This window comes from Danio rerio, chromosome 6, assembly GCF_049306965.1.
Source record: "Danio rerio strain Tuebingen ecotype United States chromosome 6, GRCz12tu, whole genome shotgun sequence".
NCBI classification, from domain to species: Eukaryota; Metazoa; Chordata; class Actinopteri; order Cypriniformes; family Danionidae; genus Danio; species Danio rerio.
The window spans coordinates 16,007,133-16,024,989 of record NC_133181.1 but is presented as its reverse complement, the minus strand read 5'-3'; the positions used below and the strand labels follow the sequence as shown (position 1 = coordinate 16,024,989).

Below are 17,857 nucleotides of genomic sequence, written 5' to 3'. Positions count from 1 at the left end.
GACTAGATTTTTGGAATCCACTGCGACTCTCTCTGGAATCGATTCCTACGGCCTGTTTCACACTGCATGTGCGAGTGGAGTGTGTCAGCAGCACACAGCAGATCGGCAGCTTTTGCACAGATCAATCTATCTATCTACACTTTTTGTACTTTTCATTTACACCAAGGCCCGTGGCAGCTTCCTCTGATGCTGTTTCCTTAACCTGCAAGTCTTTATTTTACAAATTATGTAGATCCTAAAGAGTTGTTTGCATCTCACGCTCTATGAAGAGTGTCATTCATGTCTTTTAAGGTGCACTCGGTCAGAAGACATTTGCCTGTGATATCATGTCATTTAGATTTTTTTTTCTTGATTTTCTTCTTTGAGGTATGTTTACAGTTTGCACACTTGTGCATTCCCTGGCCTATGAATGTTAGATTACTGCTGATCACAGAACTGTGCATGACAGTTTCAGCTTTTGCTAAATTGTGATTTTGATTTCATCTGAGAAACTTAACATCACTGTATCTGTCATTGATTCAGTCCTGGAAAACCATTCAGTTTGCAAAGTTTTCATCATATAAGCATTAACTTTTATCAAATGTTTGTTGGCATTTAATTTAGGGAAAATAATATTGAGATAACAATCATTCTCTATTTACAGTATATGTATTTTTTTCTGGTGTTCTCTCTCAGGTAAGGTGGTGGTGGCCTCATCAAAAGCTGTGTACATGCTGGTGCCTCTTCCTCTGGAGCGTCAGATCCAAGATCTACTGACAAGCCATCGAGTGGAGGAGGCACTGACCCTCACAGAGGCGGCACAGAGAAACATTCCCAAAGAAAAATATCAGGTATGACTAACTTTTCTGACAACGATGAGAAGGAAGAGTGCTTTTCTCAGTTGGAGAAAGGATTGATCATTTTCTCTGTTTGTGTTGTAGATATTGCACAGGAGAATTCTTCAACAAGCAGGATTCATCCAGTTCGGCCAGCTTCAGTTTTTAGAAGCAAAAGAGCATTTTAGGTGAAGTACATTATTTTGTGGTGTAATTAATACTGGTAATTGCTACTCAGGCCCAGATGTTTCAGAGGATGACTGAATGGAGTTAATTAACTTCTTTGCTAATTGCTTCTTATCCCTGTGTGCACCTGACCCTAATCGTCGTATGCTAATGGATGGAGAACAGAAACTTGTCTAATTGGTGATTAAATGGCCGACATAAATACCAGAGGATATACCATGCTGAATTCGGCATGTATTTTAAGCCGCTACATCTGTCATGTGGAAAGAAATATTCATTCATTTGAATCACAGATTGCTAGCACAATCATAATATTTCGAAGATGCACCTGGAATGATTTAAAAGGAAAAAAAAAAACATACACTTCTGTTATTAAAACGGGCACTTAATTGAAGCAAATGGACAGGTTTCACTAATGTTTCTTTCTGTCTTTTTTCACTATTTTCTGTTTTAGTTTTTGTGGTTTTATAGTTATTATTTTTTAATTTAACAATAAGGTAACCACTAGTTAGCAATTTTTTTTATCTACTTAAAAAAAATATTCCATTTAGTTGGAACATTTGCTAGTGCATAAAACACCGCTCATACAACAAAAGTATCTTGTATCTGTTAATAATCATGAAAGGACATTTTTATTTATTTATTTATTTTTTTACAATAATTAATGTTTTTATTGCTATAAAATTGCAAATATGCAATTGCTAATTTGAATGTTATTGCATCAACACTAAGAGTATCATATTATAGAGTGAGGTAAACCTCTCTCCTCTGATCTCAAAAGGAGCTCTAGGGACAGATGCTAGAGACCATTGTCTTTAGCCTGCTTGTTAGAGCAACTGACTCCCATAAGAAGAATCGCCAGTTCGATCCCAGCTCAGAATGGGATGGGTGCAGTAGGACCGTTGGGTTACACTTGGTGGCTCGTCTGGGATGGGAGTTCGGTTTAGGGGCTAAATGTAACGGAGGCCAACTCGTGAAGTGCTTTGACGTAAACCTTACTTCTTTGACCTCAAAAGGTGCACTAGGCCATGGACTATAGCCTTCTTGTTAGAGCAACAGACTCGTATGCTAAGAATCACCAGTTCGATTCCAGATCAGAATGGGATGGGTGCAGTAGGACTGGTGGGTTGCATGTGGGGGCTCATCCGGGATGGGAGTGAGGTTTAGCAGGGGGTAATTGTTACAGAGGCCAGCTAGCGAAGTGCTATGAAGGTAAACCTCACTCTTCTGAACTCAAAAGGTGCTTAAGTGACAGACAGTAGATGCCATGGTCTTTAACCTCATTGCGAACGACTCCCATACAAAGAATCGCTGGTTCGAACCCAGCTCAGAATAAGATAGGTGCAGTTGGACATGTGGGGGCTCATCCGGGATGGGAGTGAGGTTTAGGGGTGAGTGTAACAAACGGCTAGCTAGCGAAGTGCTATGCGGTTAAACTTCACTCCTCTGACCTCAAAAGGTGCGTTAGCGACAGACGTTAGAGGCCATGGACATTGGTTTCCTTGCGACGACTCCCATACAAAGAAATGTCAGTTCGATCACATCTTAGAGTAGCTTGGTTGCAGTAGGACTGGTGGTTTTCATAAGTCTTACATGTTATATTATATTATATTATATTATATTATATTATATTATATTATATTATATTATATTATATTATATTATATTATATTGTATTATATTGTATTATATTATATTATATAGTAATTTAATTACATGACCTAACCTTATTTCAGTACGTTGGTAAGATGTCAAGTTTCAGTTATTCAAGTTTTCATATCATGTTTAGATTTTTTATTTCAGTTTTACATGATTTGACAAAAATATTGTAATCAAAAACAACAATGCATGTTTCTAAGAAGCTCTGTTTTATCTGACACCCATCTTAGGAAGGGACAGCTTGACGTACGGGAGCTGATTTCTCTTTATCCGCTTCTCCTACCTGCCTCTTCTTCCTTCACACGGTGCCATCCGCCCCTTCACGAGTTTGCCGACTTGAACCACCTGACGCAAGGAGACCAGGAGAAGGTACAACGCTTCAAACGTTTCCTCATCAGCTACCTGCACGAGGTCCGCAGCAGCGACATCGCTAATGGTTTCCATGAAGATGTAGACACTGCATTGTTGAAGCTGTACGCAGAGACCAGCCATGAGAGTCTTCTGGACCTGCTGGCCTCCGAAAACGCTTGTCTCCTGGCAGACAGTGCCCCTTGGCTGGAGAAGCATCACAAGTGGGTACTCGCTTTTATTCGTCTTTCGGTAGCCATTAAATAAAGCAGTCCATAAAGCGTTGCCAGTTTGTCTTTTTAAGAAACTAACACCATTTCTGTATGAGGCAACCATTTAGGTTTATCGAATGTGCTGGGGGATGAAGTGAACTTGACCACCACCCCCAACACACGCGTACAGAAACACGCACACACATATACTTTTTAACAAAAACATATTTTTTTGCACAGTTGTGTTCATACACTCTCTGGCCACTTTATTAGGCACACCTTACTAGTACCGGGTTGGACCCCCTTTTTTCTTCAGAACTGCCTTAATCCTTTGTGGCATAGATTCAACAAGGTTTTGGAAATATTCCTAAGATATTTTGGTTTAAATTGACTTGATAGCATCACACAGTTGCTGCAGATTTGTCGGCTTCACTTCCATGATGCGAATTTCACGTTCCACAACATCCCAAAGGTGCTCTATTGGATTGAGCTCGGGTGACTGTGGAGGCCATTTAAATACAGTGAACTCATTGTCATGTTCAAGAAACCAGTCTGAAATGAATCACGCTTTATAACATGGCGTTATATCCTGCTCGAAGTAGCCATCAGAAGATGGGTACACTGTGGTTTTAAAGTGATGGACAGGCGTTGAGACGTTGCTCAATTGATACTAATGGGCCCAAAGTGTGCCAAGAAAATATCCCCCACACCATTACACCACCAGCCTAAACTGTTGATACAAGGCAGGATGGATCAATGCTCTGATGTTGTTAATGGCAAATTCCGACCCTACCATCCGAACGTCACAGCAGAAATCGAGGCTCATCAGACCAGTTTCTGAAATACTCAGACCAGCCTGTCTGGCACCAACAACCATGCCACGTTCAAAGTCACTTAAATCACCTTTCTTTCCCATTCTGATGCTCTGTTTGAACTGCAGTAGATTGTCCTGATCATGTCTACATGCCTAAATGCATTTAGTTGATGCCATGCTATTGGCTGATTAAAAATTTGCATTAACTAGCAGTTGGACAGGTGTACTTATAAATCGGCCAGTGAGTCTATATGAATGCAGAATGAGTTAGAAATTCAAAGAGACAAGACAGTCTATATGTGACGTCTGCGTTTTGATCACGACCAGTCACTCATTTGTCAGTTTCAGAATGGTGTTATTATCAAAGAATGATCCATTTATGTTGACTATGAATGTCATTTTTTTGTTTAAACATTTTTCTAAAAGTTTTCATAACATTTTATTGTTATGTTGATGTCCTCCTTAGCATCCCATTTAAAACATTATTAGAACGTTTCAGGGGATGGAGTGAACTTGACCACCCTCCACCACACATATGCTTTAAAAAATATACTTTTATGTAAATTTATTTTAGGTTTTACAGTTCTTGGAGCACCATAAAGTATATGAATGCAGATTAAATAAAAAATGTGAAGAGAAAAGTTCTATATATAACATCTACATTTCAATGGCGATCAGTCACTCACGTGTCAGCCATGGCCAGCTCGCAAAAGCACTGCCTCCATATTTCATATTTCATTGTTTTTTAAATGTTTTTCTGCAAAAATATTTTTCAACTAATAGTGTCTTAAATGAACAAACACTTATTTTCACATCCCATTGTTGACAGGTATTGTGTGTGTGCGTGTGTTTCTTCCTTCTGTTTATAATCATAAAAATTATATTAAGCAAAAAGGTCTGATTTAAAGATAAAACCCTTGTACAACTGAAAATGAACAAACAAAATTGGTATTAAAAACACTTTAAATGTGATTTCTGTCAAAAAATTGTAAATAATCCATGGTCTTGGTTTTAAGTGGCCATGGCAGTGCATACCTGATGTGTGATTTAACTTTTAATCTTGTGTGTTTTTTTTTTCTTTAGGTATTATGCTCTTGGTCTTTTATATCACTACAATGGACAAGATGCTGCTGCTTTACAGGTTGGATGAGATTGATACTTTGTTGTATGAATATTTTAATGATGGTGATGAGCTTTTCAAGTTTACTTATTATAAAATGTCACAATTTCGTAGTTAAATGCAATTTCAGCTATAACTCCACAGCATAATTTTGATTACCTCAAAATAAATCATTCATAGGTTCACAGGTTATTATTTGTATAATTTGAAAATGGTTACTTTGTTATTTTATATTTTGATTACTTAGGATTTTTGGTAACACTTTACAATAAGGTTCATTAGTAAATGCATTTACTAACATGAACTAATCATGAGCAACACATGTACAGCATTTATTAATCATAATTGAACATTTACTAATGCTTTATTAACAACCAAGCCCATGCTTGTTAACATTAGTTAATGCACCATGCGTTAACATGAACTAACAATGAACTACTGTATTTTCATTAACTAACGTTAACTAACATGAACAAATACAGTAGTAAATGCATTGTTCATTGTTTGTTTATGTTAGTAAATGCATTAATTACCACATTAACTAATGAACCTTATTGTAAAGTGTGACCGGATTTTTTTACTTTTCGATTCTTGTCCTATTGTCAATTTGATAAATATAATGTATCCATGTTTTGTTATATTCTTATAATTTATTATTTAAAACACTTAATAAACCCCAATCAATCAATGGTGTATGCATATCATGTAATTTAAAAGTTGCATTAGGATACTATTTGTACTTGCATTCAAGCATATATGAAGTTGTAGAAAATGTCCACTAACAATTTAATGAGGAGTTTCTGTCGGGTTTGGAAGGAATGCACTGCAGAATCAGCAAATCTAATGCACACACGGGTTGAGACTTGTAGTCTATAAATGGCTGTGTATTGGCCATTAATCAGCCTGCATGATGTGTATCTTTTTCAGTTCGATTGGCCGCACTCACCTGCACATCAGACAGTCACAGCAGTAAAAATAGATGTTGAATGAAAACTTAAAAAAGATCCTGAATCAATATTGAAATCACTTTTGCACACTGGAGGTAGGATAAAACCATGGCGGAAGTATTTCTTTTAGACATGTAGTTTTATGTTCAAAAAGTATTTTAGTCACGCAAAGCTGATGTAGAATGTGTTGTTATACGAATGGGCTATATGCACAGAAGTGCCGTTCAGCCACTGAAATCTTCCAGCGAAAGATTGATGTTTTCAATTTCATGCAGTACCTTTTACAGCGTCGAGAATGTAGATTATTATTTTTTGTTTAAATACAAAACATAAGTTATTGACATTATTCCGCCTTGATTTTTTAAAAAGATTTTTATTTAAACCCCTTTGTTTCATTTTTGTACAATGAAAACCTGTCACGCGCCCCCTAATATTATTTACCATGCTACTTTAAATATTCGGTCTAAAATGGCATGTAAGTGTGGCTTAGTAATAAGTGTAATTTCTGCATGCCGCCGGCCAACCACTAAGCATACAGTTGTCTCTTTAGGACAAATCCTTGCATGCATAAAATATTGCACATTATGACAAGTTTGGCTTGCTAACTACCCAACTGAAAACGTGGTAGATATAATACAGTTTTGCCATTCAGAATTGTAGTATTATAAAGTACTATGAAGTTTTCTAACTGGCAAAGGGCATGATCATAATCTAGTGGGTCTCTGTCATCTTTAATGTGCACATTCGTGATTTCAGGAGGCGTTGCTTTGGGTGGAAAATGAGGGACTGTGTGTCAGATATTACAGTATGTTAACTGGTTAGCATTTAGGCAGATCATCTACTTCACCTTTAAGGCTTTTAAAGCTTTGAAACAGTCAAACCAATTCCTTCATGAATTGATTCACTGTTTTGATTTTGTGAACTATTCAGAACATCTTTCAAAACAACTTCTGTCTTTTCCGTTGCAAACACTTTACTGAAATATAATGCAGTCAAATTGCAGTTAGCTGTTAAACTCTTCTTTTTCTTCTTTGTCCTTGGTCCTATATAGTTGCGGGGTCGGCTCTTTGGAACAAGCGATTTTAGACTTGTCCATATGATAACGACTTTTTTTTTTACACATTCCAGCCGCCCTGTCACCCTCATACACTCATACACTACGGACAATTTAGCCTACCCAATTCACCTGCAGCATGTCTTTGGACTGTGGGGGCAACCGGAGCACCCGGGGGAAACCCACACGAACGCAGGGAGAACATGCAAACTCCTCACAGAAATGCCAACTGATTCAAGGTTCGAACCAGCTACCCAGCGACCTTCTTGCTGTGAGGCGACAGCACTACCTACTGCGCCTGCAGTTGGAAGGAAAATGTGTATATCAGGCCGGTTTGATAGTATATTATCATTATTAATTTCAGATATACAAATTTATAAAGTTCAGATAAAACTGTTGACTCTTTGCCAGTTGGAGCAATCTCCGTAAACCCCCATGATAAGTGGGTTCATGCATAGGGTACATTAATACTGAGTTTTTATCACTATGAGAACCTTAATGTATTTATTTTAATTTGTTTTGTATGTATTTTGTGTCGTTTGTGTGTATTATTCTTAAGTGTTGTTATTTGTTGTTTTTAAATTAGTTTTATTTTTTTTAAGCAAGATGCAATTAGGTGTAGTAACTTTACACCTGGATATGGTTTATGAGCTAATGGTTGACTAAGAGTCGTATTTTTGGTCCTTTCTTATAGATGTGGGTTAAGATTGTCAATGGAGATCTCCAAGACTCAACGCGACCAGATCTGTTTGAATATGTTGTGGATTTTCTTAGTTTTTGCTCCAACCTTGACCTTGTGTGGAGGTATGCAGACTGGGCACTACAAAAAGATCAAAAGGTGTGTACTTCATCCTCACTATAACAAACTGCTTAAATAAGAGCGAAATCTAACTCTTATCAATCTGCTTGTTTAAGTCTGATGTCAAGCAACACATTTATCTGGTTCCAAATGCTCTATCAGATGCCAAAGTTTTAAAAATCCCCTAAAGTTAAACAGTCAAGCTTTACTATTTTGAATATACTTAGTTGATCTTCAGGTCTGGCGGGTTCACTTTTAGCTTAGCTTAGCATAGATCATTGAATTATATTAGACCATTTGCATCCCATTCAAAAAATTCTTCTTTAAAGCTTGACTTTTCTGTAGTTACACTGTGTATGATTGATAGAAAATGAATAGTTGTTATTGTCTAGGCCATGGTTCAGCAGCGAAGTTTCTTGATTATTATGCCAGAATGAGGGTATAGTTCTTAGTCACATCGTTCTATAAAAACTAGTAAAATTTGCTTAGTAAAATTAGCCTTTTTCCAAAAAAGTCTTCCTTTAACAAGCGGATAGAAAAGACTTGAGGTCATAACAGACTATCTATATTCTGAATCACATATAGATTGGCGTCCAGATCTTCACTAAAAGGCCTACCTCAGAAGAGAGGAGGGGCCAGCTGAATGCAGATGATGTGATTACATATTTGCAGAAGCACAGTCAAGCCCTTCTGCTCTTTCTAGAACACCTTGTGCTAGAAAAGAAACTTCAGGTAAGAGAGTGACACATCTATGTTCCTTAGTTCAGTGCTGTGCTATTGTGCCAAGGTTCCCCAACTCTTTTTTTTTTTTTTTTTTTTTGTCTTTTTTATAACAGAAAGAGAAGTATCACACAAATCTGGCTGTTCTGTATGCAGAGAGGGTGCTGGGTTTGATCTCACGGCCTTCAACCTCTGAGGAACAGCTGTCGGCTGCCCGTCAGAAACTACAACGGTTGCTAAAAGAGTCTAATCTGTATAGAGTCCAGTTACTACTAGGTAGGTCTCAGTTGTTTTTGCCTCTCCAATAGACTGTAAGGGATTATTTTAATACTTGACACGCTGACACTTTGATAGAAGTAAAACTAAATAATAAAAGCTTTAAAACCCCTGATCTAAACTATAAACTGTCCCAGTATTTGTTTGTAACTTCATAACTAACTCAAAAGACTAAACCCTCAATCTCTTTCTTGATTTTTGCGTTTTCAGATTTGAATGCAGCGATTCGTAGAAATAATAAACATTTACAAATCAGCATTATTTATCATTTATTTTGCATGGATAATGAGATCCTGATATTTTAATAATTTATCATGCAGCTTACACTGAATGCCTTAATTCAGGCTAAACAAGTAGTGACTAAAAACACCTTTAATAACCTAAGAAACCCACCACATCCTGAATAACCTACCACAACTTCTTCCTAATGATGTCGTCATACATATGGTTTGAATGACGCGAAAGGCTATCTCTCTCTGATCATTAGAAATTTAGGATTAATTTACCAGTAAGAAAAATGTATAAATCCACAGGCCACATGTTTTCCAAAACCGTGGGTTGTGATCCATACGTATCACAGATCAACCGTGATCCGTTACACCCCTAGTATGGACCCTTTTCACATTTCTGAGTTTATCAGTAGCAGAAGTTGAGTAAACTTAGAGAACAGTAAATGGGAGAGTACAACAAATAATATTTTTACAATCCTATTTGCTTGAATAACAAAAGAAAAACTTCACGATGGTGCCATCACTTTTAGAAAAAGGATATAAATGATGTGGGACTGATAACTGCAGCCAGAGAAAAAGAACAATGCCTAATTTACTGTCCTGCTCAGAGACTCTCCATTGCATTGCCTCACACTAATGGTAATAAATTTTTTTGTAATTTGATGCAAAGACGATATGATAAAGTACATGCATAAATACATATAAATGTTCATATTTTAAAAATCTAAGTATTAAAAACTTAAGGATAATTGGTGCTTATGACTGTTAAACGCGTCTTATGAAAAGAGTACATTATGATACATTTCAAACATCCTTTGTGAATAAATTCTAAATATATTTACTTCTACTAAAACTACCAACATTCTTCAAAATATCTTCACAGAAAAAGAAAACTCGTATAGATATATATGAACTGCCATTTAAGAGCTGCAGTATGCTTTCAGTAACTTCTGCTTGTGTGCCTGTAGGTAAAATTCAAGACTCTGAGCTGCTGCTACTTGAGCGAGCGACACTACATGGGAAGTTAGAGGAACACGACAAGGCTTTACACGTTTTAGTGCACCAGCTGAAAGACTCTTCTGCGGCTGAGGAGTACTGCTCCTGGGCCTCTGCGTCTCAGGACTCATCCTACCGTCAGAACCTTTTCCACCAACTCTTGAGTGTTTACTTGGACCCGGATGTACCTGGAGGAGCACAAACAGTAGCTGCCGTTGACTTGCTTAACCGACACGCTGAAGTGTTTGACGCAGTGCGTGTGTTAAAGCTTCTCCCAGAAGACTGGTCTCTGCCGTTACTCCGTCCTTTTCTGTGCGGGGCCATGAGGGCCACTGTTCACGCACGCTGCACTTCACAGGTCGCACTGGGATTGGCTCGAGCCCAAAACCTCCAGCTTCTGCATGACAGGGTGGGTTTTTTATGAGTACTTTTTAATATTGTGTTTATTAAAAATGCACTGCTAATTAAGCTTTAATTCAGAATATAATTAAATGTAAAAAAAAAAGAGCATAAAGTAAAAAAAAGTCAGGGTTTTTTAATTCATATTTCCTTTTAAGCAAATATTTGGTTGACCAATAAAAAATGAGGCATGACCAATAATGTCATATGGTCAAACAAACTAAAAAATAAAACTAAACAAAAAGTTCTTAGCTATAGACCAGGGGTGTCCAAACTTGGTCCTGGAGGGCCGGTGTCCTGCATAGTTTACCTCCAACTTCCTTTAACACACCTGCCTGGAAGTTTCTAGTAAACTTAGAAAGAGCTCGATTAGCTGGTTCAGGTGTGCTTAATTGAGGTTGGAACTAAAATATGCAGGACACCGGCCCTCCAGGACTGAGTTTGGACAGCCCTGCTATAGACCTTTTTTTTTAGAACGCAAAATTACCCATTATGCTTTGCGTGTATGCGCAAGGAGAATGCAAAGAACTTCCGGTCGGCAGCTTTTGCATATAAACAGTCACATTTGGGCAGCTTCGAAACGATAGATTTAATCTATTTTACCTGCTTTTATCATCTTTGAACTAATACTGTTGTCGATCAGCTCCACCCCCTGGACTGATTATTTAAATACGTTTGATCTAATAGGATGGAAAACAACTGCTGTGAGACATTTTCCCCTCGTTGTCAGACGGTCGTCATAGCTAAAGGCATCAGTTTCTCTTTCTTTCAAATATATAACCAGCTCAAACAAATGTAGTTCACCAAAATGTTTGACACACATGTAGCCTCATGTACTGTACCACCAACACACTGATTTAATAACTGTGACAGTGAAAATAAAGTGACATTTTGAAATGAAAGAAAAACCGTGGTAAATACAACACACTAAATGAAACCTAAATGGCTCCAATTAGATTGAACAGCAAATCAGCCAGCAGAGTATCAATAAAGGACTTTTCTGTATATTGCATGACTTGCATACCTGTCAAGTTTCATGCCAGTAATCTGTTTTGCTCTATGATGCAGTGAAGTATTGCATGCGTGCGTGTGTATTAAAGAGCCGCTGAGCTAACAGCTGACAGGCCGGGGAGAGACACACACACACACACACACACACACACACTGTATTTCTGACGGCAGACATATGAACTAGGAGAATGTTTTTCTCTCGCGCTTGAACCACTTCTGACAGATTATAATGGCTTTAACACACACCTTTCAAAGTTGTGTCACAAAAGCACTCCGTAATCCACTCAAAACGCTGTTAAAACCCATTTTCGAAGCGCAGTTTACCTGTTGTTATTGATGTAAACGGAAGTTCTAAACATTCTACCGGAAGACTCTGGTCGCTATGGCGCCCTCCATGCAGCAGTCAAGAAAAAGGTCTGTAATTTGTTAAATAGAAGAAAAAGTAATATGATATGTATATAGAGGCATGTGAGAGGCATGTGATGTGCCTTAGTGTCCCACCAGTGAAGGTATATGGACATATCACAGTATATGAGTGTAGGGATGGGTATCGTTAAGGTTTTAATGGTATTACTGTTTTTATTTATACCACTTATCGGTTCTGAACTTTAAAGGTTCTCTTATCGGTACTTTTTGTAGTCTTTTTTTTTAATGAAAAAAACAACAAAAACAAATTGAACAGAATTAAAAACACTTAATTTATTATTAAGTTGTTAATGTGAAATAAAACTAAGCCAATAATTGTAAAACAAATAAATAATGTTTTTCCTGTAAAAGAATGTACAATGGTTTAAAGGAAAATGACTCTGTTTTTCACCATTCTTCTGGAGAAAAATCAACATGTTTGCCTTTTCTGGCAGAAGTCGGACATGTCTTTGTTTATTGGGCTCCCTGCAGTTGAAAATACCCTCTTTGAGTTACAAAATGCAGTTAAAGGAGTTAATGTTTGATTTTTCTTTAATGCATTTACATAAATGAGTAAACAGTGTTGGGAGTTAAATGTGTTTTTAATACAGTTTTAAAGCATCTTGCAATGTGAAAATAAGCTGTTTTTTAAATCATTTTTTAAATAAGCATAGTTTATTATTAGGCTATTCGTAGGCTATATTTCTAAATACAGCTGATGTAAAACCATTATTAATGCTTAAGATTTATTTAGGCTTCTGCAGAAAAAAATACTGTATTCATTGCAACCGAATGTTTGTGTTTATTTACTATTAATATTATACTAACTTAGGTGATTGTCTGTTGGCATAACAATGTGGATTATGTAACATTACCGTTATTAGCTAGGCAGTCAAAAACGTTTCATTTCTTTTCATTGCAGTTAATGCACTTTTAAAAGATACTTTCACTTTGCCAGATTGCTTGCGTTTCCGCTTATACAAGAAAACAACGCCAAAACAAGCCTCCACTGAGTGCGCGCGCACAGCCGAGAACTGTGAAGGCTTTTATACGTGACCTGTTCGCTGGAAACACAAGCATTCTCTTGTGAGATTGCCAACTGTGCAGACGAATATCAAATATTGCAAATTAGAAAAGGTTGGTCCGTTAAATTTTGTTACTGTAAGTAATGTTTATTCAGCAATAATTCTACAGTACTGATAGAAGAACCGTTAACGTCAGAGCTTATGGATACTTAGGTCTTTAATAATTTATTACCGAAACTGATAAAGTACAGAGTTTAGGTACCCATTCCTATATGAGTGTGATATTGCATTTGTACAACAGTTTGATGGCATAATGGTGTATATAAAAAAAGAAAGTCAAACACGTAGTGCAAAAACCCTTTTGAACGAGGAACTACTTTTTTCAGCCATTATTTCACATCAGTAGCTGATGCCAGAACAGCAGAAACCATTGCCAGTTCACAAGTGTCACTTTAGGCAAGTATTTGAATGATTTTCTAGCCTAATGTCTAAAGTGATGACAAAATAGTTGATTTTGTGCACATTTTAGGCAAGGCAAGGCAAGTTGCCCTGCCACATTTTAAGATTATAAGGCTGAACGGCAGGAAATGCCATCAGTGTACAGGGATTTCCCAGTATTTCTCTGTTGCAATCATGATAGGATAACCCCAAAAGACAGGGCTTGGCGTAACAAACAAGCAATTCTGTTCAGACCTCTTTCCCACAAAACTGCGTGTCTCTTTCCTTGCTGTAGCATCACAGGCTGCGTCCGAAATCGCCTACTACTCTACAGTGGTGTAACGGATCACAAATCTCAGTTCAGTTCACATTATGGTTTAAGTCACCGATTGGACCATTTTTTGGATCAGCTAAAAAAGGGGAGGAGACAAATGTAATTTGCTTCCATTTATTATAGAAACAGCACTAAAAAAGCACTATTAAAAAAACTGAACTCAGAACCTGTAATTAAAAAAAATAATAAATTAAAATGAAAAAATAATCAGCTGAATAAAAATAAATTATAAAAATGTTGTACTGTGATAAATCCACTGTTACTACTACTGTAGCTGAGGACACTAAATGTATAAATCTAACATTATGATTTGTACAACCCATATTTATTTTTAGTCTCATTGACCCTAAATTATTCACTCATAAAACTTCATGTTTCATTCTTAGATGTGTCATTTTTGAAGAAATATTCAGTGCTATATTTTTTATGGCTGGTTGTTGCCACCTGTTGCTTAAATAATTTAATTGCAGCCTACAACTTTCATTTTTGAGCGCCAATATAAGCAAATCACAGAGTTTTTAATCTTTACCATAGACATCAGTGGTTATATCTAAACTGTTCTCCCAGTACTTCTGTGTTATTTGATTATTTGTAACTTCATAACTAACTCGAAAGTCCAAAGACTGAATCTCTTTCTTGATTTTTGTGATAATAAACAAATGCAAATCAGCATCATTTATAATTTGTTGCGTGGGTGTTGAGATCCCGATCTTTTAATGATTCATTGTGCAGCTTACACTGAATGCGTTGATGCAGGCTAAACAAGTAGAGACAGAAAACACCTTTAATAACCTAAGAAACCCACCACATCCCGAATAGCCTACCACGACTTCCGTCATCAATAAATTTTACAGGAAATCTAAATGCTTTCACACATGTGTTTTGAATGACGTGAAAGGCGATCTCTCTGTAATTGTTACAAATTTAGGATTAATCTACCAGTAAGAAAAATGTATTATCCTGCGGGCCATATGTGTTCCGAACTATGGGTTGTGATCCATATGAATCACAGATCAACTGTGATCCGTTACACCCCTACTACTCGAGTTGGTACTACAGTTGAATTAGAATTTTCTACACAACCATTAGAAAATGATGTTCTACTTCTATTATGAATGGAACTTGGATGTACTACATCCACCATTTGTCTTTATCACATGACCTACTCGCTTCAGTTGCGTTGCTTTACTCCCATTCATGGATTCTCTCGCATAGCATCATAGGATAGCACAGTGTCCATCTGATGCGCACTTCAGAATCTTGACGAAAATAGTAGCTCATCCAGGTACTTCTTGCATAGTGTTTTTCCCAATACTATGAATTCTGAAATATTACTGTTTTAGCCTACTAAAGAGTATTTGGAGGTATGCAATATAGCGATATATGCGATTTCGGACGCAGCCTTAGGCTTGGTGTGAACCCAGCATTAAAGTACACATCATTAACCCTTTAAGCACTGTGTTTTGTGTTGTGCAGCTGAAGTATCGAGGTGGCCCAGTATTAGTGTCTGAAAAGAAGGGATGCCAGCTGTGCCACAACACCTTCAGTGAGCCCGACTGCGCCTGCTTGCCCGGTGGGACGCCCGTCCACATTAACTGTGTCGCTAAGAAAGCCCTGGACTTGCCACACGAAAATGCCCACCACAGCAACCACACATGAAGCTGAACAGCACTGTGGGGCAGTCAACGGATGCTGGCATTGCACCTGTATGGCACACAACGCATAGGGCACCTGTTCAGAGCACGAACGAGAGCTTCTGGTGCCACCTGCTTTCCCTGTGCTTGGTGGAGTCGCTCAACTAACGAGTGTTCGGGTGAATGAGATGCTGTTTATTCCATAATCCCTCTGTGTACACAAAACACTGACAATGGATATGAGATTTTAATGAAGAAACGAGAGAAAAAAAATCTTAAAAACTTGACATCGTCTCTTGGTTGATCTTATTAGCATTGCCTTATGATGACTGGTCCAGTGGCTTTCTCGAAGTTCTCTTTGCTTTTAAATGGGTGATGTCTGTGGTAAATGTTGTTTGCAAAACTGTGTAAAGGGATAGTTTCCCAGAAGTTACAATTTGAGGTTAATTTACTCGCCTTCAGGTTATCTGGGATGTAGATTTCCTTTTTTAAATTCAGTGGTAGAACGTTAAACTCATAGTTCACCCCCAAAAATGTTTTTTTTTTTTTTCCTCATTTACTTGCACGTAAGAGATTCTAAACCTTTCAGAATTTTTTTCTACCTTTTGGACCCCAAACAAAGTGTTCTGAAGAGTGTTGGGCAAAATGCTAATATTCTTCTGGCTATGGCGTTCAACAGAAGATTAAATGAACGAGTGAGTAAATGTTATCATCCGTTTCATCTACCATCCCCTTAATGAAGATTTTCAGTTTAAAGTGGTCCTTGGTGATTCATAAAATGGAAGTAGATAGTTAGCACCACTTTCATCACAGGCAAAAGTTAATCAGACTGACTAAAGTTAATCATTTGGTAAATCATGTTCTGTGTCTTGCACAGATAGTTTCATTTGATAACACACATTCAAATTTGCATTTGTTGTTTGTCAAACTACTCTACTAATGAGCTGAAACAACATAACTGCTGAGCATTTTCTTTCACAAACTTAAAATCTAATGGGTTAACTTAATTCATTCATGTTGTCCCAACTCAAATCGATTGAATGGAACCCAGCATTTTTTTACTGAAGCTTGTACCATGAAGCCAGATTAACTGTTTAGTCAGTTGAGTTTTCTCCCAATTCTGGGTTTTTAGGTACCAGGAAGGTAGCTCAGTTGGAGCATTACCTGTTCCAACGTACAATGGCAACAAAGAGTGAAAACCTTTATGTACTCTTGGGAATGTTTTCATCCACTCTGGGGTGATTTTAAGACCCAACCCCCATTTCTACAGCTTAGTCCTTCCCCTTACCCCTACCCAAAAATAAAAATAGAAAATAGAATTGGGATTGGTCTGGCCATAACCTTTTCTGTGTTTCAGCTAACAGAATGATTTTTTTGTGACATCTTATTTTGACACGTATTTTAAGAAAATGCTTTGAATATTTTTTTTTTTTTTTTTTTTTTTTAGAAAACTCAACAATACACTCTGGGCAAATTTGTTACCCTTCCTGTTATGTTAGGGATGAAAACCTACTAAATTAAACTACTGTAAAAATGTATTTAAAACTTCTGAATTGCTTGGAAAATTAAAGGTTTAATTTGGGAAATTTACAAATGATGTCACTGTTGTGGTACAAAAAAAACAAAAAAAAAACAATGACGTATTTTCAATATAAAAAGTAATTGTGGACTGGAAAAAAAACAATGACGTATTTTCAATATAAAAAGTAATTGTGGACTGGATTTTTTTTAATCAAAGTTTTGGACATAATAACAATATTGCCTTTTGTATATTGTTTTTTCATGTGATTTTTCATTTTTTTTCTCCCTAATTTACTGTTGGTGGCTGTTTTTGCTCCATTGACTTCAATTATAACCATATTTTCAAACGATGACACCGTGTAATCATGCGTTTTTGATTGTTGGTGGTTTTCCCTGTTGGAAAGGGGTTGAATCTGTCATTTGTACTGTTGGTCATCAGTTCAGATCTTTATTAACCCTTTAACCAAAAAACAAAACAAAAAACAAAGCTTGGGGTGCTTTCACACCATGTTTCACACCTGTGGATCGATTCTCTTGTTGTGAAACTGGGATTAAAATTGTTATAATGTTGCACTTTGTTCTCGGTGCTGTTTACTTTCACACAGCAAAGTAAACTCTCCTCACATTGGTCAGAGTTTCACAGTTTATTTTTCTGAATCCCACTTAGCTGTCATGCGTCCTTGTTTTAATTTATGACGATGAGTAACAAGACATTATAAGCGAGAAGCTGTGCTTTAATTTTGAATGGTGACACCCACAGACATTGTCACCAAATATAAATCAGAGGTAAGACTTTCTCATACATAGCCGTTGGCTAGAATTATGCATTATAGGCTTTACATTATAGACAGAAATAACAGATAAACCAAGACTGCAGTTTGTTCAATTTTCCTAATGGATAAACAGCTCTCGTT

General features: G+C 37.0%; 1 protein-coding gene across 3 annotated transcripts in view; it reads left to right on the top strand.

Annotated features, from left to right (window-relative positions):
- Positions 1 to 17,296, top strand: part of tgfbrap1 (transforming growth factor, beta receptor associated protein 1) — a 30,177-nt gene extending 12,881 nt beyond the window's left edge. Inside the window, exons 4-12 of one of the 3 annotated variants that reach the window (XR_012407390.1) lie at positions 676 to 830; positions 921 to 1,003; positions 2,891 to 3,236; positions 5,118 to 5,175; positions 7,850 to 7,993; positions 8,540 to 8,686; positions 8,791 to 8,950; positions 10,149 to 10,585; positions 15,265 to 17,296. Coding sequence is in view for 1 of the 3 variants with exons in the window: in NM_001083554.1 (NP_001077023.1) it covers positions 676 to 830; positions 921 to 1,003; positions 2,891 to 3,232; positions 5,118 to 5,175; positions 7,850 to 7,993; positions 8,540 to 8,686; positions 8,791 to 8,950; positions 10,149 to 10,585; positions 15,265 to 15,447 (1,709 nt within the window). In the remaining 2 variants the exon portion in view is untranslated. 3 annotated transcript variants of the gene reach the window in all.
- The last annotated feature ends 561 nt before the right edge of the window (positions 17,297 to 17,857 follow it).